The sequence below is a fragment of the Aptenodytes forsteri genome, unplaced genomic scaffold (assembly GCF_000699145.1).
Source record: "Aptenodytes forsteri isolate BGI_AS27 unplaced genomic scaffold, ASM69914v1 Scaffold142, whole genome shotgun sequence".
NCBI classification, from domain to species: Eukaryota; Metazoa; Chordata; class Aves; order Sphenisciformes; family Spheniscidae; genus Aptenodytes; species Aptenodytes forsteri.
The window spans coordinates 468,551-495,894 of NW_008794598.1; the positions used below are offsets into that span (position 1 = coordinate 468,551).

At 42.5% G+C, this 27,344-nt stretch overlaps 1 protein-coding gene across 2 annotated transcripts; it reads right to left on the minus strand.

Annotated features, from left to right (window-relative positions):
- Positions 1–4,529: 4,529 nt before the first annotated feature.
- On the minus strand, positions 4,530–26,896 carry HIPK1 (homeodomain interacting protein kinase 1). 2 transcript variants are annotated; one of them, XM_009272718.1, is made up of 15 exons: positions 25,821–26,896; positions 20,079–20,202; positions 17,676–17,795; positions 16,795–16,881; positions 15,771–15,955; positions 15,311–15,473; positions 14,718–14,940; positions 13,708–13,829; positions 12,044–12,178; positions 9,332–9,471; positions 8,962–9,144; positions 8,173–8,388; positions 7,657–7,895; positions 7,126–7,262; positions 4,530–6,117 (listed from the first exon to the last, which is right to left on the minus strand). In XM_009272718.1, the coding sequence occupies exons 1-15, from the start codon at positions 26,894–26,896 to the stop codon at positions 5,632–5,634; spliced, it is 3,636 nt and encodes a 1,211-aa protein (XP_009270993.1). In that variant the 3' UTR covers positions 4,530–5,631. The 2 variants fall into 2 exon arrangements, with proteins under 2 accessions (XP_009270993.1, XP_009270992.1); XM_009272717.1 differs by having other exon boundaries at positions 9,332–9,474.
- Between the last annotated feature and the right edge of the window lie 448 nt (positions 26,897–27,344).

Here is a 27,344-nt window from a genome sequence, read left to right on the forward strand (position 1 = left end):
CACAGGCTGGGGCACCAGCCGCGGCCCGTGGGTTTCCGGGGCTCTGCCGCTGCAGATCTGCACCGGGTTCAGGGTCGGCCGCATCCGTGCGCAGGGCTGCAGTGCTGCGTGCGGGGCGAGTGTGCCATCTAGTGCTCCTGCATCCCGCATCCCGCATCCCGGTGGACTGCGCAGCGCAGGCCGCGCAGGGCCCCAGGCAAAGCTGCCGTGCTGGCAGGGCTTGGTCTCGGCCCCAGCACCTCTCTGCTGTGTTTCACACTAGGCCGTCGCTCACAGATGGACAACTGGGGTGCCAGCAAAACACAGCTCACCCGCAGGCCAGGGTGCATCTCCGCTTGCCCGGGTTAGTGACGCTGAGTGCAGCAGCGCTCAGCCCTTCGGTGCTTTTGGGGCAGTTGACTGAGCCCGTCCCAGGCGCTGAGCGTCACTGGAGAGCTCAGCCCACACTGCTGCGGGAGCAGTTTCAGGCTGACACGGGTCTCTTGCACCTCTTGCCCCGCTCCCACAGGACTCGCTCTGCAGACTGCGTCGGACGTGTCCCAGACACCCCTCTGGGCAAATGCAGGGACCCTTTGTCCAGCGTGCGCAGGCTGCTGGGTCCAGGGAGGGCCTGGGCTGCCGTGGGGGGCATGTGGAGTGCCCCCAGGACCCAGGGACTCGCATCAGGCAGGGGGCTTTGGCAGCCGTTTCCTTCCACAACTGCCCCTGTGAGGACAGGACATCTGAGAAGAGCCCTTCTTCACCGGCAGTCTCCCCCCCGCCATCCTGCCCAGAGGCTTTCAAAGTACTCCCTGGGGAAGCCCAAATGACAAATGCTGAGCCTTCCTCTGCACTCCCTGCCCCATCACTGCCCAGGCTCAGCCAGCATGGCACGAGTGTTTTGGGACGGCGAGGGACTCCGTCCTCGCCTCCCACTGAAGTCTTCCCGGGCATCCAAGTGTCCAGCAAGACCAGAAGGGAGAGATTATTTTCATCACCTCCCAGCAGCATCTAACCCAAGTGGGGTTCAGACCAGAATGGGTGGCTATACAGCAGTACAGCCACCTGCAGCAGTCCTCAGAGCACCTAAGCTAGATGTGCAAAGTCAAACGCATTTATGAACATAAACCAAGGTGATGGGAAAGCTTTTTTTGACTTGAGAGAGTCCTGATCCTGGTTTAACCCCCATGAACACCACTGACAGCCACAGAGGGGTCCCCCGAGCCGTGGCACAGCAGCTGCCCAGCCGGCACAGCTCGCCGGGGCCTGGTCCTGCCTCGGCTGCTCGAGTCGGGGCCTGGCTCTGCTGCCCAGCACGGCGTGACGCGCGCTGCCTTCGCTCCGAAACCAGCTTGCTAAGGATCTCGCATCACACACTACCCCTGAACGTACAGTTGCACCACGCTGTCAGCAGCAAGCGATTAACAGTTAGTGCTCATATTTCACCCCGGATATGTCAAAACCCCTTTTCCATGCCCTTCAATAGATCAAGTGACCAAATGAATAGAGTACAGAAAATTAACCCTTTTTATTGATGCATTGCAATTGTTCTACATTTTTACCATATTATGTAGAAAATACTTAAAATACAAGCTACTTTGTAAAACCAAAGACAAACATTGAATCCAAAGATAAACTATGTTTTCACAATGGACCCTTTTCCCATATAGTTAGTATTAAATTTTTAAATATCTATTTCTTTTGTTAAAATGATTTTTACATACCCCCTAAGTACATCAGCAATACAAACATAGATCAGTAATTGTCAGAAACTACCTGTATCTAGCGGCTTGTAAAAAGGAAGAGCACAACCATAAAAGAAAGTTAAATTTTACACAGTAACTAGCATATCAAATACATTTAATAAAGTAGGAATTCCATTGCAATATCAAGGATTCAAGCAGAAATACTAACATTACATATAATGTACTGCTACATGTAGTGAGATAGATATATTTCAAGCTGAATCTGAAATCACACATTATATAAAGTTTAGCAACAAACAACCATGTGGACATGCGGCACCATTCAGAAGTTTAAATAAAAAAGAAAGCAGGGCTGTGCCAATCCTGTCATTTAGAAGCAATTTAGTTTCATGTACTAAAAGAAATTGCTGAGTCAGAGGTAAATTACTGCATCCCATCAACTAGGTGCTAAGCAGGAAAGCCTCAGAAGTTGCCTCTGGAGTGGCTATCACAGCTGCGAATACAGGTCAGGTAATAGGAACAACTGATTTAACAGTTCAAGAATCACACAGACAAGTCTAGATGGGACCACGGTTATCAAATATTCAAAAGGTGAATCCCAAACTACTTTTAAAAAAATTAAAGAGGACTCCAATTTCTATCCAGAGATAGCACATTTCTTTACAAAGTATGTGTAGCAGCTCTGACAATGAGGGGAGTCAATTCTTTAACCTAATTTGAAGGCTGGATATGCATGGGAAGAAGGGATGTATCTCCTTAGAGCAGTCTACAATATACTTAAATTGGGCAACACATACTGGGGCCAGAGTGGGATCCGCCACACTTGTGAAGCCAGCGCCAAGATGAAAATCTGGCCCTGCTGGGGTGGGGTTTTTGTTTGCTTGGTTTATGCTGTGTATCACAGAGGAATTTCAGGGTAATCAACAACTTGTTTTAAATGGAGTATGTTTCATTTTACCTTTGTCATTTCCATCTTGTCCTCCTTGTTCCAGTACTTTCGGAAACTTGGACAGTGGAAGAGATGACACCATGCTTTGTGAATACATTTCATTGGGTTTAATTACATAATAATGACTCTAAAGATAAATGGTCATTTTAACCTGCTTTTTGCGGGGGAAGTGGGCAAGCTCTTCTTGAAATTATTAGCAGATTTTGCTAGAGGTCTTTTTTTCCTGTTAGGACTTCATGGAAAACACTTTACTATTTGTGAAACAGGGAATAATGTTTTCCTGAAACAGGAATTGGAGCTTGTTTTGCCTTTCGAAGGAAAGGCACAACTCTGTACCCAAGAGGTATCTCAAGGCAAGTACTGAACACAATGTAATATGGAAAAAAGTAAGAAAGTGCCTACAGCAACAAATAGCATCGTTTACACCAATGATGTGGAATAGCAAGATCGGTTGGTTATCCGCACACTTACAGAAGTGCTCTGACTAAAAATACACTGAACAACAACATCGCTAATGCTACTGTCCAGTTCCAAAGTCCTTGATCCCTCTATCGAAAGAGATGCCAAACCTTTAACAGTTCACCAATTTCAGGTCAGTCCAGACTTTCTGCTAACAATAATGTGGAATTTCAGAAATGACTTTTGCACTTCTTGTCACATATCGGTCAGAGAACTGGCCTCTTTTCCACTGGGACGGAACATAAACTGGGATTCAAGGTTACCAAAACCTCTTATTGCTGCAGTAATACAACCGCTCAAGCCAGTTTATCATCCATTTGGACAAGATACTTAATCTACGTACTGAAGATGAGAAATAAATCCTAGTACGAGGGACCCAAGAAAACAAAGTGTAGTTTAAAAACTGCACTGATTATCCAAAATGAGTATTTCCTCTGAACACTAACTAGGGCTACAGCTGACAAACCTTCCCAACGACTCCGCATTAGCAGTAGCATTATAAAACTTTTTAATGGTATTATGTGCTTTACAGCAGGCTCTCTTTGGTATAAATATTCTATCACCAAGCTAGCAATATTTTACAAGAAATGTCTGCTATTAACGTGGGGGAAGGTAACGCCATACTAATCTAATAAAAAGTGATTGCACATATTTAATCACTTCTGCAATATTAGACTAAACATTCCAATGCATTCCCAGCACTACCTTATTCGAAATGCACTGACAGACATCTAACAGTACATATGCCATTTCAAGGAAAAGCTTTAAGGAAACATCGCTTCACTCCGAACAAAAATGTAGCTTTTTATGATAGCATTAAAACTGAGAACAATGCACCTATGCAACATACTGCTGTTCTTGCTGTGATAAGCTTAGTGAATTGCTTCAATTCGACGGGGGCTTGCTGGTCCCTCATAAGGCAAGCTCACTGTAAACTCTAGTCACACTACATCATCATTTAAGGCACTACAATAAGGGGACACACCAAACAACTCTTCATCACACATACCTGTGCAAAACAAATCAGAAGGTATCCTTTTCTCTCATGAAGCTCTACTCCTCTCTCAGTGCTACAGTGATGAGCTCTAACCATTGCATTATATCACATACATTCCAACATGAATCAATTCATTTTGGTTTAAATACAAAGGATACATCAATTCCATCCCCAGGAACGTTTAAGAATTAGACAAACACAAAGTACAGAGTTCAAGTATAATCACTACACATTTTGATTACAAAGACAGAACATTTGGGGTTAGCAGGAAGTTTTGCTTGTTATATTTTTCTAATCAATATGTACATATTTCATTTTATGTAAAATATTAAAACACCACCAATACAAAACTTCTAAAATAGTTTTAAATTCAGTAATAAACTTTAAAATCTGGATTTTTTTCCTTTTTTTCTTTTTCTTTCTCTTTTTTTTTTCCCCCCAATTCCTACATGCATGTACTGTATACAAGTCTTATTAAGAGCGCTTTAAAGTAGCTGTTGACATATCCAGGAGGATACGCTCACAGGAGTATAAAAAGCTGTACACATCAATACAGTGATGTTTCATTGTATTTCAAATTCAACTCCCTCCTAAATGAATCATGTGAGGAAAAATATTAAGAATAACAGAACAAAGAAAAGCCCTGTGCTTCTGTGAAGGAATCCAGCTCCGTTATAGGGCCAGCATCTAATAAGTTGCAGAAACCAAATTTTAGAGCAATGCTGCACTATTCATTCTCAGCTGAAGACTACAGCATCCTGACAAAGCTGCTGAGTTCTGTTACACAGTGAGATCTTGAATACAGTTTGAAAAAACTTAGAAGAATTCTGCAATGAATGCAATAAAAATTCAGCTGTGTTATGGAGACATGGAATTTCCAAGAAAACAAAACAGATTTCAGGGTGTACACGGATTCCTGAATATAAAATGTTGCTAGTATGAGGCAGCTGCCTCTACCAGTCCTTAAACAAAGCAGAGAAGTAAACAAAAAACTTTGACAGTAACATATACGGAGATGTAATGGCTTTTGCAGAACCAGCAATTTGTTAGAGACAAAGTGAATTAGAGAACAAATGTTAAAATATTAAACTTGATTTTAAAACTGCCCCAGCAACATAATGAGAGAAACGTGCATTACATTTTTAGTGGCAACATGGATTTGTGCAAGCTGCTAAAATATAATCTGCTAGTCTTTTTGTTTAAGTTGTACAAGTTAAAAAAGTCATCAGGATCTGTCTTCCAAGACACTGATTTTCTTTCCCCTTTTGATTAGCACAACAGAACAATTTTAAATGTGACCATGAACTTTTTAAAAGCATCTATAAAAAGTAAGTAAAATTTTAAAAACTTAATTAGTGACCCTCATACTGGTAACAAAGCATGCTGCTCAGTTAGTGACTGAACTCACTAGAGACATTTTTGAACAACATACAACCAGATCAGGGAGAAAAAAAAAACAGGCAGTCACTACCAGGTAAAGGTTCACCTGAAATCCTTCTCCAATTTCTCAGGCCTATTGCAGGACAGTGCTTTACTAGGAACTACAAGTATGAGTACTGGTTGATCTTTGTAGGGCTCAGCGGATATCCAGTGTAAATAGCAGATCCTCTGGAAGCACCAATATAGGACTGGGGAGCAAACTGGTGTTGGTACTGGGCAGGCGGAACATTTGCGGAAGTCAGCAGACTTGGACCAACACTCACAGGGACCTGGTGGACAAGTGTGCTAGGGTGGGCAGCGTACGTGGTGTGCCGCGAAGAGCCCTGAGGGGAGAAGAGGTGGGCGATGGAGGTGGTGGAGCCCAGTGTTGCAGCAGTGGTTGGAGCATAAGTGTACATATGTGGCTGGCTGGACAGGTGTGCGTTTGCCGTTGCTGCTGCCAGGTGGGGATGCACTGGGCTGCTGTGCTGAAACGTGTAGGGAGCCTGAGAAATAGTTGACGTGAGGGGTGCCACATAAGCTTGCTGCCTACGTGGGACAGCATTTCCACTTCTCTCCTGTGAGGCCAGCACTGTTGTTTGCTGGTTCTGCAGGGAGAAGAAGTAAATAAGGTTAGTGGCTATCCTCAGGGAAAAGTGCAGTGGACAGGAGGTGAGCAAGGAAGGGTCAAGCCAGAGCCTCCCAATCAACACCCCTGCTCTAGCTGCAGGACTGACACTTCTACAGATCCTCCCTTCCCAGCTCTGTGAAAGCCTCACATAAATTTGAGGTTTACTGCAGTTCCACTGAGACAAAGGTTACACTTCTCCTCTACAATGGGATCAAACTGCCACACCTGGGGTATTACAGTACACAGCTGTACAAGTACAGGCAGGTCCTAAGACTGACCCAGCCCTTGAACTCCTCACACATCTATTCTTCTGCACCTCAGTGAGAGCGGCAGCAGGGCTGCTCCATTTTAGCACAACAAAGCCTGTCTCGACCCCATGCCAGAAATGAACTGGAGGTGTAATGCTTCCTCTCTTCTGATAGGCTACTGCGGCTTGACTCAAACATCAAGAGCAGTGACACAAATTGAAGTGAAACCAATCTCTAAAAGTTTCAAGGGAAGTCAGGTGCTAACTGTTAGTTTGAGAGACAAGGTCCAGCCTTAATCTCCTGGTCAGGCCTTTATGAGAAGGAAGGTAAAGAACAAAAGAATCTCCGCTTCTCATATCGTTGAGTGCCTTCAATGCTACTCTAACACAACAGCTGGATCCTGGTGTCGCTCTCCCACCCGAGTGGCAGGAATGTCTCACTGCAAGACAGGTGTGACTAGGAGCACGAAGAAAAAATATGGACATAACTATGCTTCCTTCTCCTACCCTCTGGTACAGTAACAAATTCTTTGCCTTGAGAAACTCCACCTATACTCCCAACAGGGTTTACCCTACCCTGCATGGCCACAGGACAGAATCAGTTTCAAAGAATTTGAGGTAGCAGCTATTGATCCTCTTGTAACCAAGTCATTCTCCCTGCCATACAGCAGCGTAGTGTTTCTAAAGCAATTCTAAAGCATCATGTTCAAAGGTCAGCAAAAGTCACACAGTGCTTACCTGGCTGAGATTGAGAGGCTGCACACCATTTGTTACCACGCGATGTGAGCGGTACCCAGTAGGTGTTATACAGCATCCTGATGACTGCCCACTCACAGAGGCCACTGGCTTGGTCTTACTGGTGCTGCTCAGGATGCCTGAAAGATTTCAAAACCTTAGTCCATTCTTCCCTTTCACACGCCATGCACTGTGATAACCAGCTTAGGTAACGGAATAACGCACAGGGACTATTTCCGTAGCAGAGCCTTTTCTTCAATTACGATTTAAAATCTGATTGTACAAGAAATCATCAGGAATTTTTACAGATCTTTCTAAATGCAGCCAAGCATACATGAAAGGTAAATCTATCAATGAAACTGAAAATAGACCAAGGCTTGCACTCTCATAACAGCAGCTGTGAAACCTAAAGCTGCTGAAAACCCAATGCAGATAGTCCAAAACTGCGAGGACAAAGCTGTCAGGGATAAGACAGCATCTGAGCCTTGGCAAAAACTACTGAGGTTACACAGTAACCTATGAGAGCATACCTACCTGAAGCTTGGGTAGCTACAATGCAGTCATTGAGCTGTGTTTTCAGTGGTGGCACAATGATAGTCCGAGAGCTGGAGCTGTCAGCTGCTCCTCTACTCGGCAGCTCCAGGGCACCACCTGTACTCCTGAGAGAGGAAAGTGGGTCTGTGGCATAGGGGCTGTTCAGGGAGGAGTCGGAATCAGGGGAGTCATTAACAGTAACGTAGCTGATGACGTTGGATCTCTGCTTCATACCCAAACTGTAGGGGGGAAAAAAACAAAACAAAACAAATGGGAAACAGTCTAGCTTTTACCACAAGATACAGGAGAACTCCCTCCGGGATCTCGTATCTTCCCTCGTGGTCAGATGAAATTCTGATTAACTAGAGAGACAAACAGGACAGCGGACATGATGCAGAATTTTCTGTCTTATGTAGTGCTTCTTACCCTAGCCAGGGCTTTGCATGTAGTGTTCTCCTTGATGCTTGGGCTGAGATCAGGACAAATCAGCACTGGCTGCCTAAATGAACTTCCTACCTGGCAGGTTTGTATTTACTGTCCTCTTCCTCATCTGTGTCGCTGCGAATGGTGATGACACTGACGGGTGGGCTTGGAGTGTCTGGGATGACAATGGGCTGGTGCTGCTCCTGCACTGGGACGAGCACATTGGAAGAGGAGGAGGTGGAGCGCAGAGGACTGCTCCCAATGAGTGAGTAAACTTGGGAGGGCACAGTCTCTAGAGTTGAGCTGGGCCTGAAGGAAAACCAAAGCAGTATTTAGCTACGTGTCAGCAGGCTGGGACAAACCAGCACCAGCATTAAGAACAGCCAGGCTCCAGCACGCTGGAGCACACATACAAGAAGAAACATCTTGAAATACACAAAGAGAACCTCAGTGCGGACACTCATACAGGAGAGCGCCATAGAACGCATCCCAGAAGGGACCAATGCACTCAGTGATGCTCTGAACAGGACTGATTAATATGAACACTGCCAGAAACCTGCTACCCCTTGTTAGACAGATGTCAATCCTGTCACTTGTATTGCTATGGCAGCAACACACCCGTAATGTGTAAAACCCGCCTTTGACCAGTACAGTAAAGCACTTGGTCAGTCACGTTCCTTGCACTCTCACTGAAATTATTATGACTTATATCAGTGACTACAGTACAGAGACTTTTTCCAAGACATCTTAAAAAGGAACTGTAGCACATTAAAAAGTTACACAGACAATGCCTCTGTGATCAGAAGACCCGTTTTTCACATCATAAAGGCAACTTCCACAAACACACCCACAGTCTTTCTAGGGCTGGAAAGGAAGCCTTACTTGGCTGCACTTGGTGCTGGCTGCTTGTTCTTCTTTGCTGGAACATTGCTGCTTTGCTGCTGCCTAACAACATGAGCAACTCCAACATTCAGAGGCTGCGCTGTAGCTAATGTCACGTGGTTGGTCAGTAGTGATGGCTGTTGCATGAGAGTGCTATACTGATTTCCATGGGAATGTGCATTCCTGGGGCAGGGGAAAAAAAAAAAAAAAAAAAAAGACCCAAATCCCATGACTACACTGCAGGCACCGCAAGCTGCACTGAGCCCCTGCGTGACTTTGAAGGGAAGGGAGAAATTCTGTGCACTGCAGGCAGTACTGCGATGGCACGTATTTCCATTCGGCATGGAGTTGGATCCTGTGCAATCCCTACCTCCAGTCAGCTAATTGCTGGCTGCTGCCGATCGTCTCCGGAATCACAGCCGCTGGCTGAACAGAGTTGTGCAAAGCAACCCCTGGGAGCTGCTGCCAGGTGGAAGGAAGCAGTATCTGCTGGGTTCCCCCAGGCCACGCCTGCTGCAAAACAACAAGCAGATACACAAGTTCACTAGATTTCAGTTCCTACCGGTGGAGGGAGAGAGAGAGAGAGAGAGAGAGATTTGTTCCAAGCAATAAATGCACTCGTGTAGATTGTTAGCTTGCAGAGATAACGGCACATCATTGCACTTTCTCAATAGGTCTCCATACAGTAAAAGAACAAGAAAACCAGAGAGAGAAGCTTCCCCTGACACTTTGCTAACCATTTGTATCACAGATGTCACCTGGGGAAAAGAGTGTTAATATTGTACTGCAGAATGCAGCCAGATATTGTACTGCCAGATGCAGCATGAGTGTTCAGGACTGTTTCTGCATGTAAGTTTATGCACACTGCTCTGCTGAAGGATTCCAAAATATGAAGCCAATTTGGTCCTTTCTGTTTTTCTGCCTTACAGGGCTCACACTGAGAGAGCTGAGACAGTGTTATTATTGTGAAAATTCACCCCACCTCAACAAAAGTATTTAAGAAAAGCCTCACTGAGAGAAACATTTCGTTACAAGGGAGATACGTGAAGATATTTTCAATTCATTAATATTATTAATGTTCCAGTCCAAATTGACAAAATGCATTTTTTTCAGGGAAAAAACCCAAACAAAAAGGAAAATAAATTTGGCAGTACAATATTTCTATGATTTTGAAAATATATGGCTCTCTTTCTTGCAGTTTAAACTGCAAAACCATAAACACCTGCTGTTTTAAATAAAATATTTCTGCAAGTAACAGATCCACTTATTACAAATACCGGTTCCAAACAAGAAGCCTTCAAAGCAGAGAACTGCTAAAACCTCTGCCAACATAAGCATAATAATAATAATAATAATAAAAAGAGAAATATGTTAAAAGTCACACCATGCGTCTTTCCAAAAGCCAACACCTGCACAAGACAAAGCAGAGAGTTTAATACAGCAAGATACAAATTCCCAATGAGAGGCAGAAATCGGGCCTTCCAAGCGACGAACTGTTTTGACAGAGGAAGGACAAAAATATGCAAAGCTTAGCAAATGGCTAATGCAAACTCAGGGGAAGCAGCAAGGGAGAAGTGTCGGAAGCACTAAAGGTGAGCAAATTCACGCCAAAGGCTCCCAGAATCCAAACAGAAATAGTAAGTCCTCCAGAGAAACTCAGAATCAGGCTCATAGTCTGGAGACAGCTGGCTCTGATCTCCACTGATGTACAGGGGAGTTGAACGTCAAGTCCACTGCACACACACAGGAGAACAGAATTTGCCTGTTGAATCAAAAGCCCAAATACACTTTTGAAAACATCACTAACAACTCACTTGTGTCCCAAGCTCTGCTACAGTCACCCCTTGCCATTTTCAGAGCCTAGATTGCAGCCTTTCAGCAATCAAAATTCAAGAGGAGGAAAGGAGATACATCCCTGGGTCTGTTTAGCTCAGAGCTGTGACCCAGGAGAACCCCACTCTCCTGCCTTCCCATCCTCAGAAATAGGGAGCAGTTAACTTGGTTCAGAAGAACTCAAACAAGTGGGTTTTAATTTCAGTACAGGTATGACTTGAGCAAATTCCACTTCAGCAGAGGTCTCCCTCTTGGAAGAAAATGACACTCAAACTACCACTTTAAAGCCACAAGAAACAACATGGTTCACGTAATGGAATATGCTTTGAAAGACACGTGAGGATACCAGCACTTAAGTGCACTGCAATGTTTTCATAAGCTTCACTGATCTGATTCTGGAGTTTTACAATGACTTCTTCGTGGCATTTGCAAAGTTGTTCTGATGCAGGTGCCAAACGAATACAGAAGAGGACAATTTTAAAAACATACGCTTCTTAAAGGTGTGTTTATTCCCTTCCCCCATCCTTTTTAAAAATTGTTCCAAATAGCCTAAAAGCTAGCTATTGCCGTTTTGGATACTAGAGCTCACCTTTAATTTCAACCAAGAAACACATATGAACTGAAAGTATCTGTGAAGAATGGTATCTTTATCTGGAGGAAGCAAGCTACCTGCGATTGGCTATAAATAACAAAAGGCCAGAAAATTATTGTCAATGTTCAACAGAGGTTAAGAGAAATCGACTGCTAAAGCAATACATTAAAGAATTTGCTATCATTAGAGATTTTAGCCTGTGCTTAATGACCTGAAACATTTCTACATGCAAAGCAGCTTTACATGTGTTGAAAACAAAATATGTAGCTAGCTTGCCAAGTAGTTCAAATTCTGGCCATCCAGGTACCTGTAGCAGAGTCAAGCTAAAGACTGATTCCTTTGTATTCAACAATCAAAAGGCAAAGATAGGATAGTAAGCGAAGAACAAGAACAATTATAACTCTTCTATAGTATAGCTTAGAAGAGCTTTATAATACTAGGCTAGTAAAAAGTAATAGTCAATGGATCTGGATTCTTTACAGAGCCACACTAAACGTCAGAGTCAGACAGTGCTTCAGCAATGTTGGGGAGGAAAACAACAAGACATTAAGATGTAGCGAGAACACAGCCACAAGATGGCACATGCTTCCATGCCCTCTGCAAGTCTAAGTTAAAACAAAAACTCAGTTAGTGAACACAATCAAGGGAGGCAATTACCAGTACTGCAGCCGTCTGTTCTACTAGCGCTGGCCGGCCGGCTGCGCAGTTCAGAGTAAAGGGGACCGCATACTGCGGCGTGATGGTGGCTACTTGAGGATGAAGAGTTGCTACCATTAGTGGTGTACAGCTTCCCTGAAATGTAGATCAGGCAGTGAGTGAAACACACGTACTGAGGCAGGATAAGTGGGTTCAGCAATAGGGCCAGAAAAGCTTTCACCTCACTGGCATTCTATGGTGCTTGAGCAGACTCCAGAATTGTAATGGATGCAGTGAAACCAACACCCAGACCCTCCGGGCATGTTCCTCTAAGCAGTTCCCTGAGGGGAACACAAGGAACAGGGAATTTGGGAACAGGATCTCTCCGATGACACAGTTAAAAAGTAAAAATGAGAAAGTGTTCAGCTATTGACACTTTACTGGGTCCCAGAGAGCAAGTTACACTACGTACACTGCACTAAGCCATAACACAAACTGCACCCCCAGCAGGACACAGCATTTACTATTGTACCTCTAAATTCACATACAGTACTCTTGGAAAAAGATAAACTAAGGGATTTAATAGAAGGCACGGTAGGTCTTTTGTATCATGAAAGAGCAAAGTTATCTGTGATGAAACTACCAAGGCACATATTAGTCCATCAAATGTCTAATTAAAACTAGATTCTTAGCATACAATTTGCACTCTCAGGAAAAGCAGGGTTTGGATTCAGGTGGGCCTCCTTCAAGTGTATTCTGCTTTTTAGATACCGTTACCTGTATAATTATGCTAAACAAACCAGAAATCACAGAATGCCACCAAAATTATTTGGACTGAACAATCTAAAAATTACTCCTCTACAAGTAGGTCAGTAAGTACAATATACTGCCTGGAGAGTAAAACTAATAAAGTATGTGTTAATGTCAGCAGAAACTAAAACTATGCAAATAAATAAAAGTGCACTTAATTATAAAGGCAATTACAATTTTTCAGTGAATAAAACCTGTGAATCACAGGGTACTCGCTATATATGAAAACATTACTTTTTGGAAATAAAAATTGTTTTAATTTACGACACATTACTAATGTTTAAAATATCATTTTTTAGAAGTATTTGTGAATTTTGCTATCGCATATTGTTTAAACTGCAAACAACAGAAATAGGTATGTCATTGCTACACATCGATTCACACTAACAATGTAACTGAGAAGGATTCAGAAATAATTTTGTTGGTTTAAAGATGAAAATTTAACATGAGTAATCTGTGTTGCTACTTCTGTTTACTCGGATCTCGCTTCTCACAGAAACCATTTCTTCTAAAATTTGCTGCCACGTTTTTAAAGTGTAGGCAAAAATGTACACCACTACCTATAAGGCAGTGTACACCCGTGAAAAAATACAGCCTGTTTTTAGCAGCTGAATACTACATATTTATTCCCATTATTAAATCAAACTCCTAAAACCAGGGAGGCACATGACATAAAATAATTTAGACTTTAAATATTCCAGGAAAACAAAACAAGAAAACACTGTCTTAGAAGTGATCTGCATTTAACCTTTCAGAGTGTTCTGAGAACCCCCTGCATCCACCCCAGCACCAGAGGGGCAGTCAGGTTCTCCTGGATGGTGCTAGGAATTGCAGTTAACTCTACGGGGTTTTTTGGGTTTGGTTTTTTTTTTTACCTGTGTGAGAACTCCAGACTGGATCTGCAGTGGCTGTGCTGCAGGTGCCTGCGGTACAATTGGGACAGCATTCTCCATCCTTACTGGGAACCCAGAATGCTTTGTAGTTGCCTGAAGTCCAGCTGTGGAGGACAAGAACACATCACCGCTAAGCTGTTTTGTTATTCTTTTTTTTCTTCCCTAGTTTCTTTCCAAAATCAAATTCCTACCAGGTAAGGGCAGAAGACAGGGTCAGATGAAGAGAAAGAAAGGCTATTCCCTTTGACAAAAACATACTAATAGAACACCAGCTGAAGTAAATACTTCTGCAGTCCCGGTATGCCAAAGGGCAATGATGGACAACCAGTCTGCAAAAGCTTGGCTCTGTTGAAGTCCACAGTCTTGTTTTCAGAAACACAGATAACACAGACATCTAATTCTATGTTGCTTGAGACTAAGTTCAAAGTTCAAACCTTACACTATCAGTTCCCATTTCATATCTAACCCTCCATACTAACACAATCCAGATATAAGCATAAAGAGAGAACTTTCAGGATTAATAGAGCTATGCTTGTGCTAACCTCACTTATTTGCAATCTGTGACAATTTGTTGCTAGCAAACTACACAGCTGCATCAATGCTTGTGAACTGAGACTCAAAGACCAGATATTCACTCCTGACATACAAAACACAGCATGACGCTTTCTTATTTTCAGATAGGTCTGGCTCCTCTGTTCACTGCTTTCTGTGGAATGCTGTTGTGTTCAGTTTGGGGGGAAAAACTGGTTGAGCAACCAGATGAAGACTGCAACCTAGGCAGGCAAGATACTGTCACCTGTTCAAGCATGACCTGGAAGAGAACCAAATTGTCTACACATGTCTGACCTGATTCTGCACTTACATCTGACGCAAGAGCACTGTGTGACATGCACAGAGTGGTCTTCTGTACCTTCTCAATTTAGTGCAAATTACAACTTCTCATTTCTACCTAACTGAAACCACAGTACCATACAAAGGGTTTTTCCGCTTACTTTGAAAAGCAGGGGGACAAACAATGAATGTTTGCTGGAATGGGTCAGTCTGCGTGCAGATCTGGGTGGTTCCAGGTTGCAAGGAAACACTCTGTTGTGCCACTCCTGCAACTGGTGCTGCAGATGATGGATACAGAGCAGACTGATAGTTTAGCAGTGAGACGTCCGAGTTTGCCAGGGAAAGAGTAGCAGCAGCAGTAGAATTGGAGGCCAATACACTGGCCTAAGAAAAAAAAAAAAGTCAGATTTATCACTCATACTTGTTATAAAACAAACAACAGGAATCATCAGTATTATGCTATGAAGGAAGCACCAGGAAAAGGTTTCAGGTAAAAGGCATAAGACAACATAGGAGAAAAAACATGAATTGCACCAACTTTACTTATGTTGCTGAACTGACAGGCAAATATGATTAGGTGAAGCAAAGAAACTGCCTTGGCCTGAGTTTTGGAAAATTAAATTTCAAGACAAGACTACAAATTCTGGAGAGCAATTTAAATATAGTATTTTGCAGAACAGGATTTGGCCTGAAGGCACAAAATTAGACTACTCCATTTCTTTGATTAGTATAAAACAACTAAAAGATGCTATACCTGATTGTGTACTGTATTGAGCTGGTTGTTAAAACTCATTGTCAGATTTGTGCTTGTATTAGGAGCAACATGAGTTGTGAATGGGCTCTTAATCTGATTCACTGTATCATACATATTAACTCTTCGCTTGCAGATCTCCATATTCTGAAAGCAAGATTTCACACTGAAACAGAATGACAGAAGGAAGATATCAGATACGTAAAAACAGTACAACAGAGACATGACAGATTCCCAACTTTACGCACATGCCTTTAGGTTTAGGTTCTTTTTTTTAACCAACAAAGAATGTCCTAAAACATGAAAAGGAAGCTTATGAACATTCCATTCCTTATACATGCCATTGCTATTTTCAGATCAGCCAGAAACTGCAGAAAACACCATTGACAGAAAGCAGAAAAGTGCTGTTCTGTGTTTCCAATAAGTCCTCCTGAAACAAAACAAGAAATCTAAGGAAGCCTACTGATTACTGTGTGGGAAATCCAGTAGATGTGTCATTGTAACAAATGGATGGTTCAAAGTCTTCAGTGGAGTAATCCTCTTATCTGCATCAATTGTCAACATTTTCTTCAACAAATCAATATATTCCCTTCGGTCAGCCTTCTCTGCCAACATGTCAGTCCCTTCTAAGTCTGTAGACATATTCACCTTGAAAATAAAATGAGAGTAGTTCACACAAACATCAAATTAATTGCTACCTAACAATTCACTAATTTCACATCATGCAGAAATATTTATTAAGCATTTCTGTCTCTTAGCCAGCTTAATTTTAGGTACTACAGTGCTAACACACAGCCTTTCCCTTGCTCATTCTATAAAAGGAAGTCAAACTTACACATGGAATTCTCATCTCAGCACGAAGTTGGTCTGTTCAATAGGTATCAGCCAGGCTTCATTCTCCACTGCCTGGCAATATGCCCTCATTTTTTGTGTGGGGCTATAAGGGGCTAGCAAATCAAAATGGCAAGATTCTATATTCTCTGTACAGATGTGATGATAACCGCTACAAAAGCAACAGAAAATTGAGACCAACATATTTAAGATTCAAGGCCTCATGATATTAAAAACATTCAGATATTCCTTCATTTTACCTCTGAAAATAGAATGAAAAAATAGAACGATCTGTAGTTCCTGTCAACATTTCCAAAGTCCAGTAAGAGGCCTAATCCTATAAACACAGCTGGAGGTGCTTAGCTCTCCTACAGCTTGACGACTACTAGCAATAACAGGCTAAGCACGCTTGTTGCATCTACCAGATCAAGGCCTAAGAAAAAACAAGAAATTTCTAACAGCTTCATAATTAACATTTTGATAGTCTTTTAATACAGTGATTTCTGATGCAAATTGGCACCATGGCAAACCTACATCAGTGTTCTCAACAGCATGTGGAAGAGGACTGCTCTGACACAGGAGACTCATTTTTAGAGATCCCAATAACATATGTAATTAATGTGATAGTATCTGCGTGTTACAAGATCTCCACACACCTGCGCCATATCATCCAAACAGTTGAATATATATTTCCGAGCTTCTTTTGATTTTATTCCTGTCTCCAACTCATGTTCTTCTGGGGTCTATGAAAGAAAGCATTTGTTAATATAAACTGAGATACCGCATATTGATAAAGAAAAAGCAGCAAGAAAAGAGCCAAGCCAGGTGATCTTTTGCCCGCTTTAAGACAAATCACATGCCAGTAGGCCAAACCAGAACAGCCATGGGTTCTCATTTCCTCAACTGGAAAGATCATTCATTTCAAAGCTGAATTAACAACAGGATGACTTCATTTCAAGGCTTTGTTAGGTAGTGCTAATGCCAGAACTACTGAAGATTTCTGATTTAGGAAGAGAAGAGGCTATAAATATTTTAAATCTCTCTTTTACGAAGACGACGACAGGCAAAATCCCCTTCCTTTTGCTGCTCAGCTTTAAAGGCAAATGAAGTGTACATCTGATTCTTTCCTGTCCTCATCTGATTCTTTCCTGTCCTCTGCCAATACACAAATAGATTTCTGTTAAACTAACAAACACCATCATGAAATACTCCCTGTTTTACTCTTTGTATTGTCAGGAGATGACAACAAGATGACATACTTCACCAAGACTGAGCAGGCCATAATAAGTAACTATTATCTCAATTACTTTAACACCCACTCTTTGCTGGTACTATCATGCACAGCTGCTATTGTTAGACGAGTACCAGGGGGTCTGTGCAGTTTCTGAAATGAAATACATAAATCAGCTATATTTGAATGGCATTTCAAATCCAATCTTCACACAGAATGTTTTCACAGCACGCTAAAACTAAGTGTGAATTTATATCAAGTCCTCAATGAACAAAACAGAATTGGGAATTAAAAACACAGACAAACCTTTAGCCTCCACAGTGGGTATCCCAAATTTGGATCTCTGTTAAAAAACCTGCTTGTTTTCGTTCCCGCACTGAGAAGATACTCCGCTGGAAGGCCTTGAGTTTGTGAAATATAACGAATCTAGGAAAGAAAATTAAAAGAATGAGGACTCCCAACATAAAGAACTCATAGCTAATGGAGTAATTATCAGCCAGGTTTGTTCACAGTGAATAGGAAATAACCTGTGAGTAAAGAATGCCCAGATAACTGAAACTGCAAACTGCAAAATTAAAGGGACCTTCTCAAGTGTTTATAAGGACACTTAATTTTTTCAATCATATTATCTGCAGAAATTTTAGGTTTTAAATACATCTTTCTTATTTTATGGAAACTCTTTTTGCCCAAGTATATGTGAGCAGACTGTAAGCTTTTGAGACATGGATGAAGTAACACCAATAGTCTTCAATATCAGCAATGTAAGCAGCACACATTTTGAGAGAAAAATACCACAGAAGTTATCACGTATGTATATATAATTAAATGCATAAGTATCTAAGCAACATTGCTGTGACTGGCTACATATACTCTAGGCACACAATTTGAGAATAATGTCATGGCAAAGCTCTCACTGGCCAAGAAAGCAAGACCAAACCTCTAGTACAACCAGATTCTTACATCCTCAGAAACATTTAATATACTTTACTTTACATGTAACAAAACAAATGGCTTGGAATTTTGGAAAATGCACCTGAATAGTTGTGACAGTACCAGTAAGACACTGGTAAAGAGCTAACAAATAAAAAGGTATGCTCAAAAGGAAAGAAAACAGCAAGTTATGAAAAAACACAATAATAAGCTTTTTCAAATATTCCAAATGTTGCCCAACTGCTAATGCTATTTGCTCTCAAGATGTACTGTGAGAAATGCGACATTGCCTTTGTCATGACTCTCCCCTCAAAGGAGTCTATCTAAAAGTTTAAGAAAAAAACCCTGATAAGACTGATTTATAAAATGAGGACTGCAAACACAGTGTTAAGGTAACCAGGCTTTGTTCGAATTATCGATTATAGGTCCTTTAGCATGTCTCGTTTCTTATTTGCAAAACTCCTGCTATTCCACTGTGCCAAAACAGCTGAACATTGCAGGGCATTTAACTCACTGTTATAGCATGTGATCCATATGAATTCATTGACTCACTTTTCATTTATGCCAGTGTGGATCTGAAGTGTCTGCAGGTGAGTATTTTTTTATCTACACAATAGTTCAGCTAAGAGTTCTGCTATTTTCATGAGACATAACTCTTGCTTTACAGCCAAAGGGTGTTTAAAAAGATAATTTTAAATCCCATTCCAACCCATGAACTCGTTCCTGGAGAGGTCCTCTCAAGTTCTGCCTGAGCTTTCACTTGCTCCTGCAGAATCTCAGAAAATATGAAAGCAAGTCATCCCTATTTTTCAAGGGCAATTCAGATATCAAAATCAACCACATGAAGTCACACCTCATGCTGCCTCACAAAGGACTGCAAAATCCTGTCTATTAAGCAATGGAAAAAGCACCTCCTCCCTGCCCACCTGCATGACTAGATAAGGTTCTCAGAATTACACAAAACGCAGTGTGCAAGGAAACCACCGTGCTGTACCTCAGTAATTTTCTAACTCATTCTGCTCATTAAGGTACCACTGTGTTTCCTTTGGAAATTTACAGTGCTGGGAAGATGTAACACAAGTAAGTTTTCAAACTTAGTAAGTTTTCATGTATTTCATCGCATAAGGAAAACTATACCAAGCATTGTAACAAGATACCACCATAAAAACCACAGTGGAAAAGTTACCCTCAAAAAACCTCTGATATAGACTTTTTGTCCTTTTATAGGCAACAGGCTAGCCCAGGTAATAATGCTAAGTATCCACAGAAAGAACTAATTAGTTCAAGATGCCTTTTCAGTCTCTTGCCCTTGTATTTCAGAGACAGCTTGGGGCCCACACTTTGCATTAAGAATGAGGGCTGCTGTAGGTATTAACAGGACAGGAATGATAGGCTTGCTCTGTCTCCACATGGAAAAACTGCCCTCACAGTGAAATTACAGAGGGCGTTTCAAGGCAGGACACACACCTCACTTCTGTTTTGACAGGAAGGTATTTCAACAGCTTTTGGGTTTGGAAGCCAGGGGGTTAACTGTAAATTGACTCTATATATTGGATGACTACATTCAACTCAAGTTAAAACACACAGAACTGTGCTCTCCTGTACAACAACAGAGACAGACAGGCAATGGGAACACCAGAGAGAAAATGAACTTAAGATGACAGACAACAGCGATTTATAATAGATTAAATTTGACATAGGTACATTGGGTTCCAAGGGTCCGGACACAGATCATTGTGATTTCATTTGAACATCCCCACATCCGCCACGCACTCTCACCTGATCATACTCAGATGCTCCTGGATACAGAGGCCAGCCTAGAAACAGCTCAGCTATCACACAGCCCAGTGACCACATGTCAATAGCTTCACAGAACGGTAAACCCAGTATGATTTCAGGAGCTCTGTTGAGGTGGGGGGGGAGGGGAAAAAAAAAAAAGTAAAACCTTCGACTCTGAAAGCATGCAGTTCTTTCCTATAAATCACTCCGGATAACACCCCTCCTTCTCTCCTCCAAGCACAAGTAAGTCTGTGTGAAACTAAGTGATTCACTTTAAAGCAGAAGATGTTTCCTCAAGTGCCCTAACAGATCCCAACCTTTTTATCGCTTAGTGGCATGGCTGGATTCCTTTTATTGCTGTGGTGCCCTCCAACTCCTAGGTGGCCTTTATGCAACTGTGATACGAAGTTACTCCTTCAGTAACCAGTTTAATTAAACCTGACAGTATGTATGGTGCGAAGCATCCCTGAGACGGCGCACAACCTACCCTAACAGAATCGCGAAGAAAAGTTATGGCAAATGGTGCTCAGACTTTTCTCAGAAGAAGGTCTCAAGATTCCAGGTAACCAGCTGCAGAAGGCTGCCTGTTTTCATGTGGAAAAGAACAGCATCTGCAGAGCTAGAAAAAGGAGCTCTTCAGAAGGCTGCTCGGTTTCTATCAGCGGGTTTTCATACAAACTTTGTTTGGAAAGTTTCGAATTTAAAATGGATGGAGAGAACACAGCTGGAGATTGTGATGGCTTTGCAAGGTTGTGTTACAGGTTTCTGCGCACTGAACCACACCTAATGCAAAATTTACCTGTCTGGCTTAGCCTTTACGAGAAGGTGATGAAAAAAACTCAAACTCCAAGCAGGGTTTGCTTCTGCAACAGGTTGGAATTTCATTTCAGGGAGATTTCTGTCTGGAACTGACTCATAACACAAAAGGATGTTTTAGTACAACTCTTCACCTACATGCTGTTCTGAAACAAACCGATGCCTTTCTGTCAGGCTAAATTCTGGTCATACATTTGCATACAGCATAAAACCCAAGTGCTGCAAAAACCATGTGAGTTGGTATGGGAATTTACTCTGGAAAGTACAGGAAACACAAAAACCTTGATCGTCTTCATGCATAACTGACACAAGCACAAAGGAAGACAGAAAAGTCCTAAACTCCTGGCCATCTATTTTCTGGTCATGACTCAGGGAGCATGCCCCAGGGCTTGCACGACATTTCTTGTGTTACAGTGTGGATATTTCTGTTGTTAAAAAAGGCTCTGAAACCAGTTCTGATCTTTCTACAGGATTCTAAAAAACAGGGCTTGCATAATGTACAGGTGTCAATAGATCTGACACTCACCTTCCTCAACTGTTCAACCTGAATGTACCTCCCAACTGTTTGTACATGGCAAGAAGCGACTCTCCAATTAATCACCCTTTGTGTCGTGGTGACACAGATACAGCTTTTGTTTTAGGTGACAACACAATTACCATTAGCCAGTCTCCAAAACAAATGCACTCATCCCAGTTGCCCAGGCACAGTGCCCCTGAGAAGGCACAAGATCTATCAAAAAAAGATAGCTGAACCAGCTGTTTGCTGCAGTGAGGTCATACCTATTCTCTATCGTTCAGCCTTAAAGCAAGGAGGTTCTTCTATTCTGTCTGAGCCCCCCCCAAAACAGAGCCACGATATACCTTTAGTAATCAGAATAATAGATTATTTAAGCTAAGACATTCTGACACTCGCTCTACTTGACATTGATCTGTTTCTACCTTCTTGTTTGTCTATCCCTGGCAGTAGTTGACTTTGGAATGGTTTCACATATGTGAAAATATAAAATGATTATGCAAATATGGTAAGTATCTGATATTTGAATGCTGAATGTCCTGCTAAACATTTATATTTTAAAGAACTATGCTAGAATAGATCCAACTTTCTATAGGCTAACAGGTGCAAACAAGAGGAATCCGTTTCTGTAGTACTTTGGTCTTCACAAGCAGAGCAAGTATGATGCAGTCATTCACACAGGATTTTCAGAACCCCATGTGCCGCTGGTCTACTAGTCATCATCAACAAACTGTATCGATCCTCTTGATTACCCTACTTACGCAGGAATTTCCAATTCAGATATGACAGGTTTGGGTCCTATAAGGAACGCTGCATGCATAAGTTTCCTTGGTTTGGACTAGCAAACAAACTAAACTAAGTGGCTTGTGGAATAAGCAGAGCATGCTAATCCTTTATGAGTGCATTACAAAAATCCCACCAATTCCATTGGAAAGAGGGATCAGTGGCAACAAAGGCTGGATGTGATAGTTTGTTAGTCTTTAACTACATGCTGGAATAGACTTAGGTATTCCAAAACCTCAATACCAAAATGATAGCAAGTTGAACTCTATGCATTTTATTCCCCAAAACTAAATAAATGAACTTCTCACAAGCCACCTGATCTCATTTTGATTGCAGGACAGAGCTGGTAAATCAGAATCTCTCTCATCTCCTTTTACACCACTATAATTAGCCTTATGAGATGTGAGTTGAAACAGGACAACAGGCAGAGGTCACTTTCATAGCTGGTCTGTCAAGAGATTAAAGTGATTTTACAATCTTAAGCTCTTTGAAATAGAAATCAACAACATTCTTTCTTTGCATACATGCTTGCCAAACTCTGACTCCCAAAGTTGGCAAATATGCTCAGGCACTCTCAGAAGAGAAAGGATTCACAGCAGTAGCGGAAAAACTCAAGACTTACTTTTAGCATTTCAAAACACACCATGTTTTACACATGGGTCTTCAGCCCTCCCCCTTGTGAAGAATGATGGTAACATGAAGCTTGTACAACTGCAACTAGCAATGCAGTGAATAACATGATCACCACTCAGAGCTGGATTAGCAAGATTTGGCAGCGTGCACTGCTGCTTCCCAGGCCAACATGACTGGGACAGAAGTAGGTCATGTAGCCCAAAGCAGAGGTAAGAAACAGATACTACTGCACTCTGCAAGCTCCCTCCACACTCAGTGCCACCTTCTCATGGCCCAAATTGTTCAGTCCTTCAGCTTAGTATCTTCAATTTGCTAGGTGCCTCTACACTGACCCACAGGAAACATCAGGAGGTAGGGATCTGAGTAAGACTCGCATGATGGCTGTACTTACATATAACATAGGACACAAGTAAACCTCACTCTCTGAACAGCAGGGATTCCCAGGGATTTTTCATTTCTGCAAGCTGTCTGCTTCCTTTTATTGTTTATCCTCCCCAGGGAGAACAAAAGCATCCATACCCTTCTGCACCTCATGTAACAAGCGTATATTCTGGTTTTCAGGTCAGGAATTACTGCTAATAGATCTCAGGACTGTCATAGAAACTACTCACTGCACAGAAGCATGACTGCCAGCCAGCCTACTCCTAGTCCATGCCTGGCTTCAGAGCCAAAGAATTCTTCGTGGGCACTTCTACTCACACTTTAAGTCAACCATGTCATGGCAGCAAAACTGCCCTTCTTGACTGGGGCTACACTGCAGAGGCAGCAGTAATGCCTGTGGAGAGAGGGAACCTGCCTCAGCCTTATCACGCTTGCGCTGACAAACCCAATACTACATCCCAACTGGATGTATAGCTCCAGCAGTGTCATTGAGACCGATGCAAGTTGTCCAACTGCCAGAAGTACAATCAGAACCTGGAGTGAGCAGGGCTGTTGGACAAGATGACCTCCAGCAGCACTGAGCATAATTATTAAAGGAAGTTTTTTTTCCTTCAGGGTATATGTATCAGAAAATTCACCTTACAGTACCCGAGTCCGGCTGGTTTAGATGTCTCTACAGGAGACAGAGGTTACATAAGTGCCAGTAACAGGTATTAAAAACAAAAAAGTGAACACAGAATGAGAAGTTTATTTTTAATAGCTGACAGAGAACCAAAAGAACAATTGTCTATACTGTTTTATTAAGCACAGCATTGAAAAAATTTCCAACTTTGAACTCATCTGAACACTAATTTAATGTGAATATGGTTAAAGCAATCCAGTTCTCCCACAATAAGCTGGTTTCTACACCATCTCCATAAGTTCCTAGATTATGGATTTTAGTAATCATCACCATTAAACTAATTACGTATCACTAAATATTAGATTTCCACATCACAGCATTCTTAACTTCAGTCAAGCAGACAGCCTTAAACACCATCTAATCTCAGGTTATTTGCCTTTCTGGCAGCGTCAGTCACTCCGCGTCAGGGAGGCGGAAGCGGCTTGGAGTTCAGTGCCGCACACAAAGATGAAGCAGACAGCTTCCTTCCCAGCAGACCCTTTAAGATACTTATCATCCCTTGCTGCTTTTGCCTCAGCCAAATCTGTTTTTTGCGGTATCAGAAACTGGAAAGCACTATATGCCTCCCCAAACTGCTTTGCTTACATGTGTTGCAAGTCAGAGCAGATTCTTGATCAGCGGTCACCTCTTTCAATGCAACAACAACAAAACGAATAATGCATTTTAGACAGCGAGCATTTTAACAGAGCTATGGTGCATAGAAGACTACTGCGTTACAAAAAATAACAATCAATAGTTTAGAATTGGAAAGATTGGTGCCAACAAGCTGAGTGAAGATCGTGAGGAATGGATTAAGAAAAGATTAAGAAAGAAACAGCACAGAAAGCTGGTACTCGGTGTTAGAGGGAGTTAAAAAAAAAACACCAACAAAAAAACAAAAGGGGGCAAGGTTACAGGGAGTATGAGGAACAAACAGAACAAGCCTACAACAAGCCAGGGCTTTAAACTGAAGCTAGGTGGACGGGAAAGACATCAAACAGGGCAGAGACACAGGGTGGGGTGGAGTGTCTCAAGTCCTCTGTCTTGTCCCAGCTGGATGGACTAGATACTAGTTAAGTTTTGCGTCAAGTGAGCTCACATTCCACTGAAAGCAACCCTGACACACAGCACAGACTTTTTTCATGTCCTTTTGACGCCAGAAGTTCTTTCCGCATCCATTTATTGAAGTCTACTGCTACTTATATTGAAATATACACACTATTTACAGAACCAAGCTGGAGGAATAATTGAGAGAAAAAGCACAGTTTGCTTTAGCTCCACAGTTTCCGAGTTTTAACATTTTTGCCCAGAGTTTATTTTTAATTCTTAGACAGGAGTTGGGTAGAAGCCACTTCTACATTTTGCTAAGGGAAGCAGAGATCTAGCTCATCCCCGTTTCAAAAGAGCTACAGGTCTCATGAAAGCGTGACTTACCGAGGGCTGATACAGGAAGTCACGTGCTCATGAAGTGGGTTCAGACAAAGATGGAACCAGAAGAAACAGAATAAAAAGAAATGGGCATCCCTTTGACTTTTCTCCCTTCTAAATGAGCATGGTTAATGGACTAGTTTCCGATCATGGCAAATAATCCAAAATGCTGTATTAGTAGCGTACTGCTTCCCCAGTTTGCTGTTTCGTCACAAACTAGCGACAGGGTAAAATCAACTTACTGCACTAATCTGGGGTAAAAGGAAGGTACTGGACTGCATATTATGTCACACTTGCAAAGCAGAAGTTCTGTTTATTTACATACAAATTTCAGAAGAAATCTCCAGGAAACATGCAGAACAGTGGATAGGCTGATCATTTCCTCCTCCCCCCTCAACTGGGATTACACCTAATGGCGGAAGAGTGAAGTACTTGTAGAAGCAAACCCCTACCCCTAGCACCCCATCAGGATTAGCTTTTCTTTGCTCGCGCAGCGTATGAAAGTGAGGGTTGTATCAGTACTTACCTGTAATAGCGCGACTGCAAATAAGTGGAGCACACTGCTTTAGACACGTGACTGGCTGAACCAAAGTCTATCACCTTCACTCTGTAGGGCTGGCGCGCAGGATCCACCAGCATGATGTTTTCTGGTTTCAAATCAGCATGTATCAGACCCAAGCTCTTTAACTTCATCAAGGCAGTAGCCACTTGCTGCAGAATTGGCCGGATGTATTTCAGGGGCAATGGACTGAACTTATTTTGCTTTAAGAAATCATATAAGTTCTGTTCTAGCATCTCAAATACAAGGCATGTATGATTCTTGTGTTGAAAGCACTCATAGGAGCGAACAAAGTTATATTCGTCAGCATTCTCACTGCTCAAGCGAGAGAGGATGCTCACCTCTATCTGGCCCTGCCTAGCATAGGAAGGATGGTTCTTCAGGATTTTGATGGCTACAATCTCCTTCGTGCTACGTTTCCAGCATTTCGCCACCTGCCCAAACGTCCCTCGGCCCAGGAATTCCAAGACCTCGTAGCTGTTTGTCATAGAGCACAGGATCTCATGCTGGACCAGCTGATAATCCCCTTCACCACTGGAACTGCTGCTTTTAGTGGTTACCGTGGTGGTTGTGGCCGCAGCACCCACCGCAGGTCTGTTTTGCAGCATGAGAGGTGGATGTTCCTCAATTATCTGCACACTACCGTTGCTGTCGACCTCTTCACTTTTCCTTTTTAATCCACATTTTTGGTATGGTTCCAGTAAAGAAACGTTGCTCCTATGTGTTAGGGTTTGGCTGTTCTGGAAGGACGCTGTTGCGCTGCTGCCTGTGCTGTCGGCTGCTGTAACCACAATGTGCTCGACTGACGGGGCAGGGAGAAGGAGGTTCTGATCGTAAGCAGGGATGCTGAAATTGGCTACCTGATGAGAGGAGCTTGCTTGCCCTTGAGCTGCTGGGAGGTTTTTGCTGTGGGTATAATACTTGTCACTACTGCTCTGTCCTGAAACATCCCAGACAGAGGGCTCCACTTTCAGTTTCTTGGCACTGCAGAAGGCACTCGAGGATACTGACGGAGGGGAGAACACCTGCAGCTGTGAGGCCATACCTGAAAAGGGAGAAGAGAACTCATTAGGACTGCTTAGTGGCAGCAGGTTGCAATGGAACAAGATCCTCCATCCGCACAAGAAACAGAATGACAAGTATTTTTCTAAGCACCGTATGGTGCCTATCACCTAGGAAGGCATCCTTTTGAACTGCTGATGCTAAGGGCATCCACGGAGCAAGGCTCTCCGGTGGAATTACTGCATTTTACCTCACTGCCTGCAGCATAAGAAGCAGACAGCTCTTTAGCCAGCTTTCGAAAGGCTAAAGAAATCCCAGCACAAGATGGGAAAACAGTACTGAAGAATGGAAGACGGCACGGAAGTGGGAAGATGCTGAGAAAATTAAGAGCACTTTCCCCCCCCGCGCCCAGGCCTGTTCCCCCCGCAACTGTAAAAACAGAGTCAACGTGAAGTCTAAACCGGACAAGTCAAACTCCTCATCGGAAGC